The following is a 23,235-nucleotide window of genomic DNA, read 5'->3' as shown; positions in this document are numbered from 1 at the left end:
TCAGAGCTCTTTACTTTCAGCCCGAGACGCTGATGATCACATTAAACACTGTCGCAAATGTAAACAAAGGATGAGTTGTGCTCAGGCGAAAGCTGCTGGGATTTTCTCCTTCTCTCTCTAAGCTGGATTTGGCCCCGCTCTGAGATGGGAAGTCTAATTGCGTGTTTTATAGAGTTAAGCTTTTTGGGCACACTTTATGAGATATATCCGGAGGGGTGAGAATTGGCGAGGGAAAGGTGGAGAGGTAAAGGAGGAGTGTATGTGCGTGGAGGGGAAGTGTGGTACTCAGAGTCCAGCGTTCGCTCTATAGTGGGCCTGTTGCTATGGCAACCTCATTATTCTTGTGTTGTCTTTAATCTGCTTGAAGCTGTAGTGATACAGGGAGGTTTATAGATCCACCTACTGTACCATATATTATACATAACACACACAGTGTGGTCTGAGGGAGAATGCAAATGTTCCTCATTCAGAAAAGATTATTATGTTAGATGCTGGTGCCAGCGTAGCCCCAGGTAGCGAACAGCCGGCATGACGAGCATGCGACTTAAGCACAGGTTTAATTAGCGCAGAAAGTGGAAGCGTACTAATGCTGGTGACGATGTGATGCCATCTCACTAAGAAGCAATTACTGCCTCCATCTTGCCTATCTGTCACTAACAATTAGCAGAACCACAGCATCAAAGTATGGGTGGCTGCAGTGGGAAGCTGCAGCAAAGCATTTCTCAAACTCTCAAACCTTTTAACAATATTTAGCTTGTAAATTCTAGTTTAGAAATGACAATTGAGCTCCTCCAACAAATAATTATTTTGGGAAATACTGTTTAAGTTTAAGTTATAAAAAGTGAAAGAGAAAACAGAGTAAGGTGGATAAGAAGGACTGAGAGAAGCCAATATAGAGTGATAAGTAGAAGAGGGTAAGGCCAAGACACAAGAGAGAAAGACAGACTAAGCATAAGAGAAGCAAAAACAGAGAGCAGAGAGAAAAGAGAGAGAGAAAAAAGAGGCGAAAAAGACGTTAAGTAAAAGAATAATTGTGGGAAAGCAAAAAAGTATGGAAGACCTTCACCATTCAATCATTCATTCGATGAAATACATTTAAAATAATCTAAATAAGTTTAAAATAGATTATCTCAGTCTCTCTTATCCCCTTATGCTTTTTTTTCATTCCAAAAGCATAAAGCATCTCTATATGATGAGAAATAATATAAAATGAATGAGAAAGAATTTAGAAATATTGACTTAGTATCTCAGTATATAATGACTTGATAATGATTTTAAAAGTAGTGAGAGAGTATCTCTGTACTTCATGCTAAATCACAGTGTATCCCAGCTTGCTGATCATCTTCTGTTCTTGTGCAGATGTGGACACCACTAAAGACCCCTGCCAGAAGGTGAAGTGCAGCCGCCACAAGGTGTGTGTTGCCCAGGGCTACCAGCGTGCTGTGTGTGTGAACCGCAAGAAGCTGGAGTACAGGTGAGCTGAACCTAGAAGAAAACCTCTCTTTTTATTCTCTCTCACAGGTGTTATCTCTGTTTCTCTCTGCTTACTTTGGAAGCACTCTCCTTTTCTCTTTCTTGCTCTCTCTCTTTTTCTTTCTTCCCTATCCCTTCTTTCACTCCTCTGTTTCTTATAGAAGCCTAATCCTCCCCACATGAATTATACATTTCTGGCTTTTGTCAAAGCAAATTCTGCAAACACAAATAAGGAGATCACAAAATATTGAGATAGTAACTCAAAAAAAATACAAAATATCTCTTAAAAAATATGAATTAAGTTTTATTTAAATAAATTAATTATAAATAATAATAAGGTGTTGTATATTTTTATTGTATGGGGCAAGAATGGTCTTCCATACTTTTTTGCTTTCCCACAATCATGTCCTTTTTGCCTCTTTTGTTTCTATCTCTCTTTGTCTTTGCTTCTCTTATTCATAGTCTGTCTTTCTCTCTTTTCTCTCTAGGCCTTACCCTCTTCTCCATATCGCTCTATATTGGCTTCTCTCAGTCCTTCTCATCCACCTTACTCTTTTTTTTTTCTCACAGTTTCTTTTCTCTGTCTAGCGCCTCACCTCTACCCCTTAGTTGGAGATCATGCATTAACAGATTTTGTGTTCAGTCTAAAAGGGAGCATTTACAGATTGACTGTATGCAGTGTTCCAGTTATTTCCAAAAGCTTAAAGTTTAAAGGTAATTGCTGGAAAAAGAGGTGACCTGAGAAATAATGTTATTTACAAAATATTCCTGACTTTTTCTAGTAGCACGTTCAATTGTAAACTCATTTACTCCCTAAAGATTTAGAATGTGCTGTTTTTTGTTTAGATCAGCATGGTTACATATTTTATACATATATTTTATAGTTTACATCTTATTTCAGTTCTGAATGTGTGTTGAGTCTGTCAGTATTTATATTAAACTGACGAATTGCATCTTCTTTTGCTCTGTTGGGAATTGATTTCTCGATTCCAAAAGAAAAGAGCCAGGAGACGTTAGGTAGAAAACAGAATTGTTTGTTAACCTGGGTATGTTAGTCTGCACTCCCACTGACAATGAAATATCTGACATACAGGCTTATTTATAATGCATTTTCCACCTAAAGCCATTCTTTTGTATGATATGAAAACAGATCACTCTTTTAAACAGCATTTCTCAGGGCCTCTGCACACTCCAACTTAAACATAATGCAGCATCTATTTGTCTCTAAAATAATACTCATTTGAAGTAAGTAGCAAAAGTGAAGGGAGATGAACATATTGGGCTTTTGGAAAACCAACACTGTGTCTTTTGAAAATAGACAGTTCTTAGTTTCTGTGGAGAATTAAATATATATTAAAACACAGATGTTGATGACCAATTTGGTTTGGTTGTAGGGTTTCAATCAATGGGCCACCACTTACCCCTGAATTAATCCTTATGAATTTCTATCTGTCATTTCAAAGCACTTGTGTATTTGTTTGTTGTGATCATACAGAGTGTTGTTAATCTTAAAAAACTGAATTTTTGATGTTCATGCCAGCATGCTAGTTTTGGTAAAAACATTTCCTTAAACTTGAACATGCTGGACAACATATCTAACACATTTTGTAGACCTCACTGTAGAAGTGACTGTTTTCATTTTATATGCATGTTTTTCTTTCATTTTGAGACATATATTTACACCATATTACCCAGCAATAGGCTAAAGCTGTTTTCAATGCTAGGGTATTTATTTATTTTTCTAATAAAAAAAAAAGAAAAAAAAATACTATAATATTATTTATTATATATTATTTGTAATATTATATGTAATTGTAAAATTATATGTAATTGTCTCAAGAAAGCTCAGTATTTACAATTCCATATATGTCTAGTTTATATAATTAGACCTTCATTAAAGTAAATGAGGTGAGCTGCTAGTGGAACTGAACAAATCCATCCATGAGTTGACAGAGAAATCATCCGCCAAACGTTTGTTCTTCTGACCAGATTCTTAATAACTTTCCTGAAAGCAATTATTGTTAATAAAATGTATATAATTAAACAACAAATTGAAAGGGTTTGGGATAGTTCTGAATCATCAACATTTGAATTAATCCAGTACTCTTGATTGTTACACTACCTAAACTACTAAAATTAAGCAAACAATGGAGAATAGGTTGTCCCACTAGAAGTAAAAAGTGTCTTAGTTGCTTCACACCAAGAAAAGTACAAACAGTGCAACAGTATAAAGGGCAGCAGGTCCCCTACTTTGATCCCCTGGTGAACACCATGGAAGCCGAACCTGTACTTAAGTGCTCTAGATTCATATATCTTTCCTGTGACGACTCCTGTGTCCTTGAGCGCAGCACGTAACTATGAGGCATGTTGCTCCCATTTTCCCCCAGCACTGCACCTAGTAGCCCTACTGTGTATAAATAAAGGTTAAAGTAAACCCTGATGTGTGAATAAAAGTTCTACTGTGGAAAGATCAACTTCCCTCAAAAACAGTTTTACAGAACAGAGAACATAAGAGCCTGTACATTAAAAACACAAAAACAAAGTCACGACTGAAATATGAAATGGCAGGATGATGATATGGTGCATGGCCTTGTTCTGTCACAGTTTAGCTATAATAAGAAAAATAAGACATACTGTACAAGATAAAAAAAATGGACACACCTTCCCTTATTCAATGTGATTCTCACTGAAGGCATCAAAACTATGAATGAACAAATGTGCAGTTTTATGTACTTAACAAAAAAGGTGAAATAACTGGAAACATGTTTTATATTATGCTTTCTTCAAAATAGCCACCCTTTGCTCTCATTCTCTCAATGAGCTTCAAGAGTTATTCACATGAAACAGTCTTGAAGGAGTTCCAAGAGGTGTTTTAGCACTTGTTGCCCCTTTGCCTTCACTCTGCGCTCCAGCTCACTCCAAACCATCTAGATTGGGTTCAGGTCCGGTGACTGTGGAGGCCAGGTCATGTTTTGTTAAGTACATAAAACTCCACATATGTTCATTCATAGTTTTGATGCCTTTAGGGAGAATCTACAATTTAAACAGTCATGAAAATAAAGAAAACTCATTGAATGAGAAGGGGTGTCCAAACTTTTGGCCTGTACTGTACACATTTATTTTCCAAGTTTTTTTTTTTTACTTCTTCGATGTTTTCACCAGCACACTTCACAGTTAGATACAGCTGTAAACATTTTAAAGACTGAAAATGGCGGAAAACAGTGAAGAGAAAACACATCTTGTACAACAAATATTTGTTTGGATTGCACATTGTATAAATAAAATACGTTCAAAAATATGTATTTCATTTGAACTTGTTATAGGTGCCACAGAATGCTATTAAAGATTATTTTAAGTTGTTCTTTGATGTATAAAAAAAGAAAGTGTGTGACTAGTTGTGGTAAAAAAATGCTCAGATGCGATTTACAAATCTATTTACAATACAATTACAATTTTTCTCAGAATGCAACAGAATTTCTCAGATTTTTTTCTAATCACTGCAATGGTTGAGTGCATAATGATATAGCTAAAAATCACTTTTAACACCATACAAGAATTTTTGAATATCTTTTATCTAAGATGGCTCTCTTTCCCTAGCTGTCAGAAATTTTGACCAAATGGTGCGTTTTCTGATTAATCTAGTGTTTTAGGCTTGATTCATTATTTATGTCATGTTACGAAATTATGGTAAATATATTTTCCAGTTGTTTAGGTTTTGGAAGATAGAAACAAAAATGGAAAATGATTATGAAAAAATGGAATGTAGAAAGTAAACGTAAATGTCCTTTTCTGGTGGATCTCTTTGCTTGTCAGTTGGATGTAAACAGGATTAGTGAGTTGAGTTTTGGGAGAGCAGTAATGAATGTGTTTTTCGCAGGTTGAAGGACCCAGCCCTGGGACAGCAGGAGAACAGCTGCAAGCCCTGCCCTGTGTCTGCTTCTGGACCTGTATGCGGTTCTGATGGACATAATTATGCTTCTCAGGTACAGCACATCTGCTCAGTCAGGTTCATCACACACATCCTTTATCTGATCTGATTTATCTTTTCACATTATTCGGTTATAATTTAATTTACTAATTCTAATCTAAATTTAGTACAATTATTTAATAGTGTTATTAATTACACTTTCACAACACATTTTATCAGTATATTGTTTTATATATACACAATTTACGATGAGTTGCAGAACACAATCTGTGAATATAGTGATTTTCTGCTTTTTCTTCATATGCACACTGTTTTTGCGCAACAGATAATGACTCCCAAATGCTTTTCTCTGGTTTCATATGTTTTCCTCTGCGGCTCACCTATGAATCAGCATGTACAGTGACACTGTGCCTCTTTGTTATTGGCCTGCTGCTAGAGGTTATCCATTTATGGTGGCCCCTGAGGTTCACAATAGCTAAAGATAAATAGCCCGGAGGGCTTCTTATCAAGGAATGGGTGGATGATCAGCCTCTTCAGGCAGAGAGGTAGAAAGGCAGAAAGCGAAAGAGATTTATATGTTGCAGGTTAGATCTTTTTCTGACCTTGTTACGATGCCGAGGTCCTGAAGTGAAATAAGGTTTCACAGTATCTCCTCTTCTTTTAAATGGTGATGTGTCACAGCGCTGAATCATCATGAACTTGCCTGCGGTCACCTTTATAAATATTTGATCTGTATCTGGACTAAACTCACACCCTGCCACTCAGAGGAATCACACATTATGCAGCACCACATGACAGCGGTCGTCTGCTGCAGCAGAATATCTTATTCTATCTACGTGTGTGCCTGTTTTTGTATTTTTAGAGAAAATGAATCTGGGTTAGACTTAGAAAATATGTACCTGTAGGCAACTACACACCTGTCATAACGAAGCATTGTATTCTTAATTTGTAATTTTATAAGAAACAAAACTTTACATAAATTTACACATAAAGTACATAAAATTATGTAATATTTTTATGTTAAAATAAAAGCTAATGTGTAATTAGGACATTCATTGTCACTCTGGCCTTGGCATGCCAGAAACTGTGCTATGTAACTTTGATAAAAGTCTTGTATGATCTGTGTAATGCTGTCTATGTTATATTTATGCTAAATCATGTAATATTACCTTCCAAGCTCAGTCCACATGCTTCTTTTACTTTCAATAATGGGTCTGTGTCTCTCAGCTTGTCCAGAAATGCATGTGTACAGTGTGTTCTTTGGAAGTAGCTCAAATTTCTGTAGGTGTAGGTCACATAGCACTACCTTGAACTAAAGAGAATTTGCAAGATGATTAGCAAAATGCAAGAATGCTTTCAAAAGTTAATCAAGCTGTTATTACTCTCCAACCTATTGTTAGTATAATTTAGACAAGATAAAAATAAGGCAGTGTTTTATCAGCTAAAAAACGGCTAATGCTATTTCTTAGACGATCCAATTGAATTTAATATAACATTATGTAGTATAGCTACTTCAGTGCTTTAAAATCATTGTGACCACTGACCACTAATGAGAAGAATAGCGTCTCTGTCTGCACTATGCTAACTGCACTATGTAAGTTTGGCAAAGGCAAGGCAAGTTCTTATATAGCACCTTTCATACACAACAGTCATTCAAAGTGCTTTACAAATTAGGAAAATGCAAAGAGATGTCAAATTAAAAAATGAAAAAGAATCTGAGTAGTATTAGTGTGAAATCCTGACATATTACTCTGTGACTACATATGCTTCTTTCATTTTCAGTGCTGGTTCTGTATCTCCCAGCTTGTCCAGAAATGCATGTGGAGTGCGTGTCCTTTAGGGGAGGCTAAAAGGGCTTATTTCACTTGTTAAATATAGGTAGAGCCCAGGAGCAGAAACTACCAGTGCTCAGATAATGCTGCTTTAAAGCATACGAGTTTCATACAAGCTTTTTTGCCTGTTCATACCAGAAATGACCACTATAGAATCATTGCTGTTTTTGTGTTACATTAGCATCTAATGAAAACTAACAATGGTGACTAATCAGATTTCCACCTTTGTTTTTTTTGTTTTTATTACTGCACCTAAACGCTACATAAAATTGGATTTTTTTTGTTCTAAGATTAGCGTGACCATCCCATCGATCTGTCTGATATCTCATTACTATTCTGCTATACTATTTCTTTCTTTCGTTTTCTCTTATTTTCTTTGTTTGTGTGTGTGTTGTATGAAGGAGGTGAGAAAAAAAAATATATATATATATATATAAAGATGTATTATAAAAGCATGTGTTTTTCCTCAGCATTACTTGTCCTGTTTGCCCAGCCTTGTTACTTTTTTTAAGTGGTTTAAAGTTTCCCCCTGAAACAGGGGGATTATGTGTATAACACCAAATCCTGACAACATATAAAACCAAGTGGACATGTGTGCATGTGTTTTCCACAGTGTAAGCTGGAGCAGCAGGCATGTCTCACAGGGAAGGAGCTGAGTGTGAAGTGTGCCGGTTCCTGCCCATGTTCCCCCACAGCTGCGCCTAGCACAGAAACAGACAGCAAACACGGTACGTAGCCGTTTCAATCAACACACAACTACTACAGTTACTACAGCCACTACTACTGCTGCTGCTGCTCCTGCTGAACTGCCCCACATTAGCACACTACAACAATACTTAAGCCACTCCATGAATCATTCATTATTGCACCTGCAGGGGTAGTGTTTTCCTGCCAGCTGAGTCTGCTGCGGGTCAGGTGTTTTCAGGAGCAGCCCATCGCAGTACTGTTTTGCTATTAGCCATTCACTGAACTCTCAGAGAAGATTCACTCGGTTGCTTCCCAAGAGCCTGATTTGCATAAGTCATGGCGCGCTGGGACTCTTATCTAGTCCAAATGCATGTGGTTTCCAAATGAAATTGACCTACTTTGCAAAGCAAATACATAGAAAACCACTGGAGAATATTATGATATATCCCATTGTGTATCAGCACCTATTGTTTCACTCACTGGTACTTTGGGGAAGTTTAAAAATGCAATTAAAGGAAAGGATATGAAACATTTTTTGTGTGTGTAATATTTTTTAAATACTTTATAAATGTACCACAGCTCCAAAATGTAGACAGTAAAAAAATGATTGCTGGTTTAAGTGAGTATTGATTTTGAAGTTGAATAGCTGACAACCTTAAGACAGTAAATGACAGAAGGGGCAGAAAAAAAAAATTTAGATGCATTTTTGAAAAGGATAATTAAAAGACACTGTAAATGAGCATTTATATTTAGTCTCATTTTACCCTTCATTCCATATGAGGGATTGGAACCCAGTAATGGCCAATGACACTGTGACTTCCATTCCCTTCTATTCTAAAGAAATTAATCAAAAATGTCTAACATGTTGTTATATTTGCCATAGAAACCAAAGGCAGACGTAGACTCATATAATTAGATTCTAGACCAGGGGTGTCCAAACTACGGCCCGCGGGCCATTTGCGGCCCGTTTCCTTTTTTTGGAGCGGCCCGCGAGGTATTTTAGAAATAGAATGAAAGTTGGCCTGATGTTAAGCAGGTTTTTATAATGTGAGATTCAAAGTTTAAATGCTAGGTGTCAGAAACGGGCCAAAGAGTCGGAGAGGGTGCGCATTTCTAGCGCAGAAAAACGGGGCAAAAGAGTCTAAAAGAGGAGAGGGTGCCCATTTCTAGCACAGAAAAACGGGCCAAAGAGTCTAAAAGCGGAGAGGGTGCGCATTTCTAGCTCAGTAAAACGGACCAAAGAGTCTAAAAGCGGAGAGAGTGCGCATTTCTAGCGCAGAAAAACGGGCCAAAGAGTCTAAAAGTTGCCGTAATTAAGGAATTTTATATTAAGAGACATCATGAAATTAAACATCAATTTGAAAAATCTTAGTTTACACAACACTGTCAAACATAAAGATAGTAAATCAAGTAAAATGCTGTGTAAATGAAATAATCAGGAAAAAAAGTATTATTTAAAGTGGTATATTTTATTATTTGTTTTATTGCAGAGTGTGGCCCGTGACTTCAAATATATTTCTCCTTCTGGCCCCAACAAAATAAGTTTGGACACCCCTGTTCTAGACTAATTCTCAGATTGATTAGATCATGCTGGTCAGTTTATGCTGATCACAACTTTGTCCAGAGTGTATGTCAATGCGACCAACAACACAACATCATGTGATCAATAATGGTATGATTAACTACAGCAGCTATTTCTTTGACAGCTCACTCAACTACTTAGCTACTCCATGTAATACAGACGGTCTGTTCCAGCTAAAGCTGTCAATCGCTTCTTTCTTATTGTAACTCTGCCTTCTTACAATTTAACAGAATAGCACTTTAAATAACACTGATTTCTTGGAAAAAATTTACAGTGGTGTGAAAAAGTTTGGGCACCCCTGATAATTTTCATGCTTTTTCTTTATATATAATTTTCTGTTCAAATCAGCAATTTCAGTTAAATATATCATAGAGAAGACAAACACAGTGCTATTTGACAAGTATTTGAAGTTTATATGATTTACAGAAAGTGTGCAATAATTCTTTAAACAAAATTAGGCAGGTGCATAAATTTGGGTCTGCTATACGATATATTTAACTGAAATTGCTGATCTGAATAACCAATGATTTATAAAGGAAAATCATGAACATTTTCAGAGGTGTGCTCAAACTTTTTCATACCACTGTAAATGGACCATTATTTGTACAGACCAAACTGTGGCAATTAGTTACAGTAAAAGTTTAGCGAAGAAAAAGGGGAAATAAGCTGTTTTGTAATTGAAACATATGGGGATTTGTGAAGCTAGACTTTTTCAGTTGCATATTGTGCTGATTATGCTGTTCTAGAGTAATTGATAGTGGACGACAACCTTTAGAGTCCGATTTCTGGACAGGGTTTAAACCTAGTCATTATCATTTTTTTCCTAATTTCAGTTCAAAATGTTGTGTAGTCCAAGTCTAGGCCTACTTTCATGAAAACTGACCCATAGAGTTATGGTATTGCATTAAAAGAGAATTAATGTGATTAATGCATACCCTTGAATAATGTCACATATTTTGTGACATAAATTACTTAAATGATATTATTTCAGACCAAGTAAAAACAGGATTATATGCAACTCGAGATTCTTAGATTGCACAGTAGATTGTACAGTAAATTCATCATTAGGCCATTATCACAGAATACATACATGACATAGTGATGATAAACTATGCTTCTGCTTAGAGATAGCCTCAGGGCATTTTTCTCCTCTGACATCCCCCTGGGAGCTCAGAGTTCTCCCTGGCTTTATTGATTTATCAGCCGTACACTGTTTATCTCTCTCTTACTGTCTCTCTATCTCTATCTCTTTCGCTCTTGTTTATTATTCTGACCTTGAAATGCTGTTTTAGGGGTCCGTAGATAGCACTATGATAATATCAGGGGGAAACAAATTACTACTTTTTTATTTTGGATATTTTTATTTTTTATTTTTTAGCAGTTTTACCCAAACTTCTTTCATCTCTCTCTGTATAAAGCTCTGGAAAAAATAAGAGAGCACTTCAGTTTCTGAATCAGTTTCTCTTATTTTGCTATTTATAGGTATATGTTTGAGTACAATTAACATTGTGGTTTTATTCTATAAACCACTGACATTTCTCCCAAGTTACAACTACAAACATTGATATTTAGAGCATTTGTTTGCAGAAAATGAGAAATGTTCAAAATAAGGAAAAGGTACAGTGATTTCAAACCTTAAATAGTTCAAAGAAAACAAGTTCATATTCATGAAGTTTTAGGAGTTCAGAAATCAATATTTGTTGGAATAACTCACATTTTTTATGCATCTTGGCATGTTCTCCTCCACCAGTCTTACACACTGCTTTTGGATAACTTTATGCCACTCCTGGTGCAACAATTCAAGCAGATCAGCTTGGTTTGTTGGCTTGTGATCACCCATCTTCCTCTTGATTATATTCCAGAGGTTTTCATTTGGTAAAATCAAAGAAAGAGCTGTGTACATCTCTATGAAATTTCTTTCTTTCTTTTTCATCTTTATGTCTCCCTTTTTCCATCACATTCTGACCCCTCTTCTACTCTTTCACTCTTTTTCTCTCTGTCCTCCCTTAGAGAGCTGCACCGGCCAGGACCTGGCAGATTTGGGGGATCGCCTGCGGGACTGGTTCCAGCTGCTCCAGGGCAACGCCAAGCAGAACAGCACGAGCAAGCCTGCAGCCAGCTCTGCATCAAGTGAGGCCCCACAGCTCTGGGCTGTCTGCTCAGCCAGCGCTTTCATGCTGAACAATGTCACACCAATGGGCTTTTGCACAGGCTGCCTAAAACCACAATTCACTGATGAAAAGCATACAACACAATTAGCATCGTATGTCAGACTGTTTGCAAAGCATGTAAATCATTTTAGTTGTGCTCAACTTTGTTGCCTAGTTGCTGTGTCTGTTCACATTTAGTCCTAATTTTCACTTCAATCATGTTGTGTTGAGAATCCCAGTCACAACACAGTGATTTAAAAAAAAAATTATAATTAATTTTTTCTTTTTTGTATTTTTCTCCATACAGTTTTGGACCGCACTCTAGTGGCGACCTGCAAGGACTCCATCGGATGGATGTTCTCGAAGCTGGACACTAATAATGACCTGTATCTGGACCAGGCTGAGCTGGCTGCTATTAATCTGGACAAGTACGAAGTGTGTATTCGGCCTTTCTTCAACTCCTGTGATTCCTACCGTGATGGCAAAGTCACAACAGCCGAATGGTGCCTCTGCTTCTGGAGAGAGAGTAGGTTGTCGCTTACAAATTTCAGCATACAATGTAGATCACTTGTGCACAGCTCCAGGCCTGGAGGGCCAATCTAAAAAAAATAAGGCAACTTCCAAAGTTTACTGGAAATTGGCCCGCCAGGACTGAAGTTGTGCACCACTAGTGTAGATGGTGTACAAACCTTAAGTAAAAATGCCTCAAATGCCCCCACCAGCAGAGATAACTGACAAGGAGAGCTGACAAACGGCAGGTTTAAGTTCATTTTTATACTCTAGTCACATCATTTAAATGAAATAAAATGCTTAGCATCGTTTATGATCAGTAGGAGTATGCATACTTTTCTATCTGGGTCTAGGATAGTAACGTTAGCTGAGCAAACATAGCCTTTAGCCATGCTGAAAGACTGTCTGCGTTACACTATGCAAATTTCACTCACATATACATTGGAACTGAATAGCACTGCTGAGAAACATTTATAATGACATTTTTACTACTTATGTACATTTATGACTGCAAGTGCACTGCAAAATTCCTGAATAAAATGGCACTGCTGAGGTAAATGTATTGTGCTTTGTTGGTTTGTCCAAAACAAATCTTCAATCTCGTCAATCTCCCAAATCATCACATTGCTGATAGCATGGACCTAGCATGGTCTTAGCTTGTATTTTTCAGCTGGAAAGAGAAAGGTATTCAAACACTTAGCCTTTAGCCATGCTGAAAGACTGTCTGCTTCACACTATGCAAATTTCACTCATATATACAGTAGCAATGAACAGCACTGCTGAGATACATTTATTAAGACATTTTTACTACTGAGGTACATTTATGACTGCAAGTGCACTGCAAAATTCCTGAATAAAATGGCACTGCTGAGGTAAATGTATTGTGCTTTGTTGGTTTGTCCAAAACAAATCTTCAATCTCGTCAATCTCCCAAATCATCACATTGCTGATAGCATGGACCTAGCATGGTCTTAGCTTGTATTTTTCAGCTGGAAAGAGAAAGGGATTCAAACACTTAGACTTTAGCCATGCTGAAAGACTGTCTGCTTCACACTATGCAAATTGCACTCAGATCTACAGTAGCAATGAACAGCACTGCTGAGATACATTTATTAAGACATTTTTACTACTGAGGTACATTTATGACTGCAAGTGCACTGCAAAATGCATGATTAAAATGGCACTGCTGAGGTAAATGTATTGTGCTTTTTTGGTTTGTCTATGACAAGTCTTCAATCTCCCAAATCATCACATTGCTGATAGCATGGTCCTAACTAGCAAAGACACTGTAGAACTTTTTTGGAGCTAATTTTAACCGAGTTAATAAATGCCAGGTTGCCAGGGCTGCTCTTGGCCCAGCTAGACAGGGGCATGGCCCACACTGTGTTCAGCTCAGCTCTAAGAGGGCGACAGAAGGGGGACACATGGCAGGGAAGCAGCGCCAGTACTGCTCAGCAGTCTGATGGAGATTCAGCCCACTGGTTTTTAAGGTTGAGCAACTAATTGTGTTTGAGGAAGAGACTTGAATGCCAGCAAATGTTTAGAAAACTCGAGCACATTAGTGTCTGCAGGGGCCTGATGAGCTTTTGAATGTGGCGTGTGAAGAGCAAGGACATTATATGTTCTTGAGAGGTTTATTTTTGTATACTAGTTTCTGTAGATAGCCGAATGCATTACAACAAAAATATCATTAGTGTGTGAAATTGATTAGTTATAGGTTTTAGATCATTTGGAAGCTCTCATCTATGGATTGTTGCATGGCAGATGTTGCTAAAACCAATAAAAAAGAACACTTTAACTCACTAGATGTTTAATAGTCCACGAAATGTTGGTGGTGACAGTTTTTTGTTACAATCTTTTTACATTTTTAATTCACAAATACACAAATCAGCCATAATAGCCACCTGCCTGTAAGTGTGTGGTTTCCCATTGTACGAACAAAGCAGCTCAATGATCCATCAAGGCATAGACTCCACAAGACAAAGCCAGCATCTACCTTTTCAGCAATTTGTGCTACAGTAGCAATTATGTGTGACTAATTAGGCTAGACTATAGTCCCCACACTGATCAGTGAGCCATGATCAGTTTTGTATTGTGTTTAAACTCCAAGCACTAGATAGCACTGTTGTTCGCTGTCTTGAGATCCCACTTTTCTGATTGGATAAAAAGATTTCTTGTACCCACATTTTATAAATACGTTTGTGTGTTTTTATGCGATTACATGCAGGCCGGCTCTTGTTTTTGATTTTGTTATAGTTAGTGAAAAAAACAAAGAGTACCTTAAATTTGGGAAAAACAAAATACAAGCCTTTATTCAATTAACTGTTTTCCTGTTTTTCAATTATATTTTTAATGAAAATCCAATGACCAAAAAGACCAATATGACAATATGTTGATTTAATACCCATGAATGGTGAGCATGCATTACCAGTCAAAATTCGGACACACCTTATTCAGTGTTTTTATTTTTTTATTTTTTCCACCATTGTAAACTAATGATAAAGTCTTCATGATTATGAGGGAACACATATGAAATTATGTAGTAAACTTTTAAAACGTTTTAAACAAAGCAAAATACTTTATGAAGCTTTGTGTGGCTCGTATTTGTCTTATTTGGGATTCTGTTAACTTGTGGTTTCTGAGGCTGGTAGCTCTGATGAACATATCCTGTGCAACAGAGGTAACTCTTGGTCTTCTGTTTTAGAGTGGTTCTAATGAGAGCCAACATCATCTTCAACTTTAGAGATTTTTCAGATTGACTGACCTTAATTTCTTAAAACATTTTTTTTTCCTTACTTAGTTGAGTAGTTCTTGCCATAATATGGATTTTACCATTTCTCAAATAGGGCTATTCACTGTATACCAACTCTAAAAAAATTCAAGTAATCAACTCTTAACTCCAGGCACAGCTGTTATCTGAAAGCTATTTAGGTGACTGTGCCTCATTAAGCTGACTGAGAAAATGGCAAGATGTGCAATGCAAGAGGTGCCTACTTTAAAGAATGTAAAATATAAAACATTCTGGTTTGTTTAACATGTTTTTGTCCATAGTTTGGGTGATGAAGTATTAATATGCACTGCAGGAAATGTTAAAGTAATAATAAAAAAATACTCTTAAATTAAGGTGTGTCCAAACTTTTGACTGGTAGTGTATATCATATTATTATTGTTCTGGACAATTCATAGCCCTAATATGATTTAACAATCTACACAAAGAACAGGCAGCTGCAATCCTTCATTGTAGAAAGAGTCGTAAAGTGTCTCTGGTCTTCTCCCTGGCGTTGACAGGACTCATTCAGTCTGCACTGGATTAAGCTTAATTGGTTTTCTAAATATAATCAGACACAGAGAGAGGAATTCAACCATATGTGAGATGTTTGGATTACAGTAATCCGAAGCTGTCATCTCCTTCAAACACACTCTGGCTAGAGAGCAGGAGATGAGACTGAGAGAAAGGGACATGCTCTGTGCTCCTGACCTTGCCTGGTTTGTGGTGCAGGAGTCGAGGGATTTGGGTTGTTCCAGCAGAGGAAATGTGTTATTCGTCTGTGATATTGATGAAATCTTCATCCACTGATTACAGAGGCGTGTGTGTGAGTGAGGAAGTGTAGATGTAGTGTGAAGTGTGGGTGGTGGTGTTTTGTTCAGTGAGGGAGATACATTTTCTATGAATGAATGAGTGGATGTAAGCAGAGCATTATGGATATTGTGAACTCTATAGTATGTGGCAAATGGGTCCTTTGTGTGTCTGAGTGTTTATAGCCTTTAGTAAATCACTTTTAGTAGGTTTCTTTTTATCTCTGTATGTGTGTGTAAGTGTGTGTGTGTGTGTGGGCACGTCTGTGCCACAGAGAAGGCATATGTTCCACCCGGCACAGAGCAAAATCTCGGCACCACACACACACACACATGCACATACACAAACAAACACTAGAGCAGCACTGCTCTTGTTTTGTGTGATTCTGGCCAGGCACTCTCATCTCTCCCGGGGCGGACGCAGTTGCTTTTGGCCTGTCACACTTTGTCTTTCCTACGTATTTTCCCCGGCGGAGGGGAAATGGCCATCATAGGGCAAAAACAACAGCACTGTTGGTTGTTGACAGCCTGCTCAGCCTGGAACACTCTGGGACTGTAACCAGACAGCCAGCCAGGCAGAAGCCCACCACACGTTTAAGAGTTGTCCAGCCTAGTCATTGCATGAGCTTTGTAAACTGATTGACCTTTTATATGTTATGTGGGTTATATGTTATTTTTTTCAAAATAAAACGTCATTCTAAAAGGCCTGTATTTGTTCTGTAAGTTGTAAGGGGTGTTGTTTAGTGAGTGAGGATGAATACTGGCCAACATGCTCATGGCAAGGCGATATAAATTATTGTTAGACTGAGTTTGATTGATGCCTGATAGTGGATGCAAGATGGATAGGACATTCATTCCATTCCTGAAGATGTAAGAGAATATTAGACTTTTCTTGATCTGCATCAAGAATATAAGGCAATACCACCCACAGTGGACAGCATATTGGTGGTGGTGATCGGTGTGAACCAGCACTGACTGACTAGAATATTCTGCACAAACAATTGAATCACATTCTCATACCTTGCAGGAAGCCCCACATGCATATCCCACTTGTCAGTGCAGTATTCTATAGCATCCCACAGACATGCCTAAAGTCATGGGATATCAGTTTACAAAAATGTTAGAGTAATATGTAAAAGTAATGTCAGTTGTTTGTGTTTTTGACAAATTCTTCATGTTCAGTAAATCACATATTTTCCTTCGGAATGGAATGTGTTGAAGCATGATTTGATAGAGTGTCTACAGTGGGAGTTGCATGGCGTAATGCCGGTTTGATCAGGGGCTGCTGGAGGAACTGAGGGTTTGGTTGGAGGAGATTAGAGCTGCTTCCTTCTAATGCTCTGATTGTTTTGTTCCTCAGAGCCTCCCTGCCTGGCTGAGCTAGAGAGGATCCAAATGCAGGAAGGAGCCAAGAAGAAGCTGGGTATGTATGAATGCAAGAGGTGTGTGATGGTGTGTGTGTGTGTGGAGGGAGGGGGAAACAAACCCTGGAGAGAAGGAGTCAGGCGAAGGGAGGAGAGTGAGCTCGGGTTAAAGTGTGCAGGAGTGATTTCGAGATCAGGCCCAAGCTCTAACATAAATCAATTAATTGCTAATGCTTAGAGTGGGAATGTAAAACGAATAGATTGTAATGAAATGATTTGATGGTGGACATTTAATAAAAAATAACACAAAAAAATGCAGAATTAAGTTTTTGGAATAATTTTTGTTAGTATAATGTTTGACTCATGACTATTTTATTGGTCTCTAGTACTGTTCAGAGAAGGCGTTCTGTTAAACATTGCTGTGAGGATTTGATTGCATTTAGCAACGGGAGCATCAGAGAGGTCACGGTCATACAATAGTATTATCCCAATTATCCCAATAGTATTGGATTGAGCACTATTCATTATTCCAGAAAGCATAGTACTCTGGACGGCTGAATACTGGGGGGGTGGGAGGGGGGCTTAACACCCCTCCAGCCCATGCTGGCATTAGGCATGATCAGTGTCAGCAATGGATCCAACTTAAAATTAAAGTAGCTGAATGCACTCATTAGAAGGGATGTCCACAGACATTTAGGCATAATGGGTCAGTTTCTCAGACAGTAATTAAGCTTGAATGTAGACTAGATTTCCTTTCAGAGGAATATCTTCATTTAAAATGCTGTGTGATCCAAACCTAGGCCAAATGCATGTCCAGGAAACTGCCCCATAGTGCAATCCTTAATTGTGACAAAATAGTCCATTCAAATACAGTTTTATTGAAGTGTAAGTGAACCCAATCATGGCAAATTTGAACATTTAAACCCCTATCCAAGGAAACATGACATAAATAGATGATTATACGAGAAGGAGATACAGAAGATAAACTAGGATAGGAAATGACTGCGGACAGATAGAAAGAGGCAAAAGTCAGGCTAAAGATGAACTGATCAAACATCAGAGGTGGTGCTGGAGGAGTTTCATTAAGCAGATGACAAGCACGAGGCTGGGATTAGCTGCTAATCAGGCACAAGGATTAGAGCGGAGCGGAGCTGGCTGCCGGCCGTGGGCAGCGCTGCATGTTTGGCTCTGCCGCCCTCAGGACTCTCCAAGGACATGCTGCAGCTACAGCGGCCAACCAGAGCCGGCCAAGCACGCACATGCCCCCTGATGCCTCGCCACAAGCTGCGCCGTTGCCATAATCGGCGTGGCACAGATCCGTTCTTTCCTGCACCTCCAGCCTACATTAAACAGGCGATTCTTGGACGTGACCTTGAAACCTGCCTGTGAATGTGAGCGTGTGACGATGTATTGATGACAGAATATTTTCTGAATGTATTCATATATGCAGCGAGCATAGCACTTTATTACTGTATGCACAGCCATTACATATCGTAATCAGTTCCAAAGCCCTTTTCAAGGTTGTTCCTCACACGCTGAAATGAAGGCTGTCATTCGACTCCACTACATGACTTATTGCCGCCAATATGCGGACCGCTGTGCAATCTCGCCCAGTGCGCAATGCTCATTTGATATTTCTGATTCATGCAGGACATGAAATCTAATGTAAAACATGCATGTCGACTGAAAGCGTGTGCGTTTGTCATGTTAGGTGCCTTCATTCCCAGCTGTGATGAGGACGGCTATTATAGGAAGCTGCAGTGCGACCAAAGTAGGGGGGAGTGCTGGTGCGTAGACCAGCATGGAGGAGAGCTAATGGGTTCCAGAATCCATGGCAACCCTGACTGTGGTAAGTGCACACACACTTGCAGACGCAAACACACATACAGCTAGACAGACACACACAAACACACACACACACAGGAAGGACAAGGCCCCTATTGTTGCGCATGCTTAGATCCACAAAAACATCAGTCACTCCTCTGACAGAAGACCAAGTGTTACATTCATTAGACCAGGTTCATTTCCATTCCAAAAGAGCAGTTGTCTCACTGAAATAAAGGTCTGCAAGATGAATTACTACTGGCTGTGCCCGAACCTGCAGGTGATAAGAACAAATCCCCTGACTGGACTTAAAATAGCCATTAAACAGACCAACGTCAAAGTCAAAGCGCTTGTTTGTTGTGCCTGAGCAAGCGTTTGAGGTAGCATTTAGCTTTTATCATGATCAAATTGCTCATTTGACGTTCATGGAAATTACGTCTCTGTACCGTAACATTTTGAGCTGCTTTCACTCTCTTACTTGTCATACACTGTTATGCCAAATGTCATGGAATGTAGGACTAGCATGTGTGGCTTTATGCATTTAATCAGTGTATTTTTATTGAGTAGCTTGCCTGTTTGCTTACACAATTTTTTTATTTCTATTTTTCTCCTAATTTATCAGCCCAATTGTCGCACCTATTCAGCTGCTAGCCAGCTCTATATCCCCATCACTAGTGATGCCTCACAACAAGGAGGTTAAAGCCAATCACTGCCTCTTTTAGAACTGCTGCTGATGCATCATAGGCGAGTAGCCAATGCGCGCTCGGAGGAAAGCGCAGCGACTTCGTTCCGATACATCGGCTCACAGATGCCTTGTGTTGATTGGCATCACCCTTTGCAGAGAGCAAGGCCTATTGTGCTCTCTCAGGGCTCTGGCGGCTGATGGCAAGCTGCATGACTGGGATTCATCACAGTGACCTCTCGATCAAAGTGGCAGCGAATAAGTCCGCTGGACCACCTGGAGCCACTGCCCAGACATTTTTAACCAGACTCAGATGATCACAATTATTACCACTCTCAGCGCTGTCCACTGTGGGTGGTAATCCCTGCTATGATGTATTTTTTTATACACAAGTGACATTGTGGAATGAAGATTGTTAAATGCCCAAACAAGTTTGGAAATGAAATGTCCAATTCATCAGGCTTCACTCAAACTCTTAATGCTGGCCGTTGTTAAACCTCACTCACAAGGTAACACCTCACAACTTGTACAGGTGTGGGCATTCCCAAGCTGTTCCCTGAGGTAACAATTCATGGTCACAGTAGTCCTATTTTCCTTATTTTTTACTTACACAGACGTCGCAGTTGCTGCCATTGTGTGTAAACCCTCAAACTGTAAAATGTTTTTTTATAGCATATAAATAGCAACCAACAAACATCTTCAAGAAATGTTGTAAGATGTTTGATAATGACCTTCACCGTCTCTTCCAGATGAGGTAGCTGGTTACTCGGGTGATTTCGGCAGCGCTGTGGGCTGGGAGGACGAGGAGGAGAAAGAATCAGAAGACAATGGTGAGGAGGCTGAAGAAGAGGAGGGGGAGGTGGGGGAAGTGGATGATGGTGGATACATCTGGTAGACCACATCACAAATGGCTGCATGGTCAAATATAGCTTTCCTCTGGCCACTGGTTCAGAGGCAGCTCCATCTCTTGCCGACACAAACCTGGTGGAACCTGGAGGGTTGGACATCTTTATACTGCACTCTGAACAACAGCATTGACTTGGGGGGATTGGGTGGCTGGGTAGTGATAGCTGTAGTGAAATTCTGGGTTTGGGGAAGAGTTTGAATAATGGTACTATAAATACTTGTGAAACATCTTTTCTTTTGTTGTATGTGCAAGAGTGTGCTCTCCTGATAACGTCTTTAGCATCAGCAGTCACAAGCTCAACTCTAGAAGCTCGATAAAAACGGACAAACTGGAGCTTAGCCCATGCTGTACAGTGCTTCATCTCATCTGTGACGTTGGACATGTTGTGCCAGAAGCATAACAACTAAAATACACACATTTACCGCTAAGTATTTGAAAAAGGTACATTTTAGCCTCAGCGTTTTAGGGTAGCCTACAGATCTGACTAATAAAACTGCAAGTGTAATAAGGTGGGAATGCTTCAAGCCTAATACATTTAGCCTAATTCTTTTGGAGTTGTCATTAGTGTTGTCCAAACAAGAACAATGTGAACTAGAGTCTGGTCACTTCAAACCATCGGTATGTAAATTTTTTGGACATAGATGTTAATTGAATTAATATTTTAGCAGCACTGTAACTTTTCTGATTAGGCCACAGCAGAACTAGAGCTCACTAGAGAACGAGAGCCAAAGGCTAGAGCCAAAATTACCCTGAAAGCTGCAGCCACATTTCTGACGACCTGGTTGCCAACACATTATCTGGCTACCAAAAGCCTCAACATAAATTGATAACACTGCAGAACCTGTCACAACAAGTTTAAGGCACAGTTAAGACTAGCTCTAATGGGACAGTATGGCCTTAACATTAATTCTTAATTTTCAGCGTAAGACGGTTCTTCAAGTGAACCAATACCTTTAAGGCTTTCCGGCTTCAACATATATAATATTAAATCCCACCGAAACTGGATATACTAAAGCTTATTTCACTGTAAACACTTTTTTGACACAGAACAACTCTGAACCCTCTCCAATACTTTGTGCTTTCTTATATGAAATGGAGTCGCTGATCCTTTCGAATTCATTCTCCAGTCTCTGATTTCTCTCATAATGGAATCTGCTTAAGCGAAAGTAGTTTAAGCTGAAATGCATTACCTCTGATGTCACTATGAATACAAGTATGAATAGTAGTGTGGAGAATTTGCAACCTGACAATACTCCCACCCGCAGACACCCAGAGGGACCAGTCTGTCTTTATATCTGTCTGCTAAACAGATCCACCCTTCATCTATGGTGAAATATGAGTCTACTGTACTGTTACTAGGTGTAAATATTTCTGCTGCAAGGGTTTTAAGTCTTGGTTTACAGCGCAAACAAAAATCCATTCATGTACCACACACTCCTCGCCGTAAGACACTCCACTCTTAGTGTAAGCGCCATTTCCGTGTTTTTTGGGATAGAAATTTGTCTTCGCAGGTTTCAGGATGACTATGGTGTTGGTTCATTTAGAAATCATCATGCTCCAGTGATTTCATGCATACAAAAATACTTGAGGCATTTGCAGTAAACTCTGTGCAATTAGTGTCGCCCACTGAAACAATGATGCCATACTTAGACATCCCCCTGAGAGCCCAGCTCTGAAGAATGCCTTTCTCTGTCTCTGCTCACCACCAAGGACATTAGGGTTGCACGTAATACTTTACATGCAGAGCTTAAGTGAGGATGAATTATAGATTTTATCTGGTACGGTAATGCATTCAGATAGACCCAGGCTGGAAGCTTTAAGTAAGTTTTGGAGAATGCATCTTATTTAATGTTTTTTTTTTTCTTCTCAGAAATAAAAAGGTTCAGCAGGAAGGTGTAAATCAGTTGACTTTTTTCCAAATATACAGCTAATATTCGTCCATTGACAGTGAGTTTGTTTATGTGCACTTCATAATCCTTACTGATTAAGTATTTCTCAATACCCTTATAAGGAGTAATCCCAGATTTCTCAATCTGTGCATGCACAAAAACAGACCCTGGTAGCAAAAATAAACAAGCAGCATTGATGGCAACACTTTAGAGGCAATGCTAAAACTCAAGGATTTAAATAATCTTCATCTTCTAGCTGACTGTGTGTTCATAATGTGTCTCAATGTGTTGAATAAAAATGTGAATTTTGTGTTTTACTTAAAGTTTGTCACATCTTTTTCTGTAAGATTAATGGCTGGTTGCATTAATCTGATCCGATTATTGACCCAGTTTTCCAATTATCTGTTGATACAAGTTCTCAAACTCAGATGTTCTGCAGTAATCAGATTATGAAATGCATGTAAACGCACTCAATGACAATATGTTATGAAGAACCTCAGATAAGGTGTTCGATTCGATTAGAAGACAGTCTCACAAGTAGTCAGATTGTGAGATCACTGTTTTCATGTCTTTCTCAACAGTGCCACATCTGATGCTCTTCAATGTGGATTTGCTAGCCTATGATTATACTGATCTGTAAACACCATTATTGTCAATACTTGGATTCTAAAGATGAAGTGTATTTGCCCTGGCAGTTGCATTATATTTGCATTTAGTTGCATGTTTTTGTCCAGAATTGTCATCTTTTGCCTCAGTATGATTATAATTAAAGGCATTGGGCCCACATACTGTATTCTCCTGGACTCTCAATCATTCAGTGTGCCTGAGCTT

General features: G+C 38.7%; 1 protein-coding gene across 1 annotated transcript in view; it reads left to right on the top strand.

Annotated features, from left to right (window-relative positions):
* The window catches only part of spock2 (SPARC (osteonectin), cwcv and kazal like domains proteoglycan 2), a 53,376-nt gene extending 30,179 nt beyond the window's left edge, over positions 1 to 23,197 (top strand). Inside the window, exons 3-10 of the mRNA XM_015605860.3 lie at positions 1,360 to 1,474; positions 5,351 to 5,456; positions 7,847 to 7,961; positions 11,513 to 11,632; positions 11,960 to 12,178; positions 17,099 to 17,161; positions 18,814 to 18,951; positions 20,358 to 23,197. Of these exons, the coding sequence (XP_015461346.2) occupies positions 1,360 to 1,474; positions 5,351 to 5,456; positions 7,847 to 7,961; positions 11,513 to 11,632; positions 11,960 to 12,178; positions 17,099 to 17,161; positions 18,814 to 18,951; positions 20,358 to 20,503 (1,022 nt within the window). The 3' untranslated portion in view covers positions 20,504 to 23,197. The remainder of the gene's footprint in view (positions 1 to 1,359; positions 1,475 to 5,350; positions 5,457 to 7,846; positions 7,962 to 11,512; positions 11,633 to 11,959; positions 12,179 to 17,098; positions 17,162 to 18,813; positions 18,952 to 20,357) is intronic.
* The last annotated feature ends 38 nt before the right edge of the window (positions 23,198 to 23,235 follow it).

This window comes from Astyanax mexicanus, chromosome 7 (assembly GCF_023375975.1).
Source record: "Astyanax mexicanus isolate ESR-SI-001 chromosome 7, AstMex3_surface, whole genome shotgun sequence".
In the NCBI taxonomy this organism is placed as follows: domain Eukaryota; kingdom Metazoa; phylum Chordata; class Actinopteri; order Characiformes; family Acestrorhamphidae; genus Astyanax; species Astyanax mexicanus.
The sequence above is the reverse complement of the archived record's forward strand: the minus strand, read 5'-3'. Positions and strand labels throughout refer to the sequence as shown.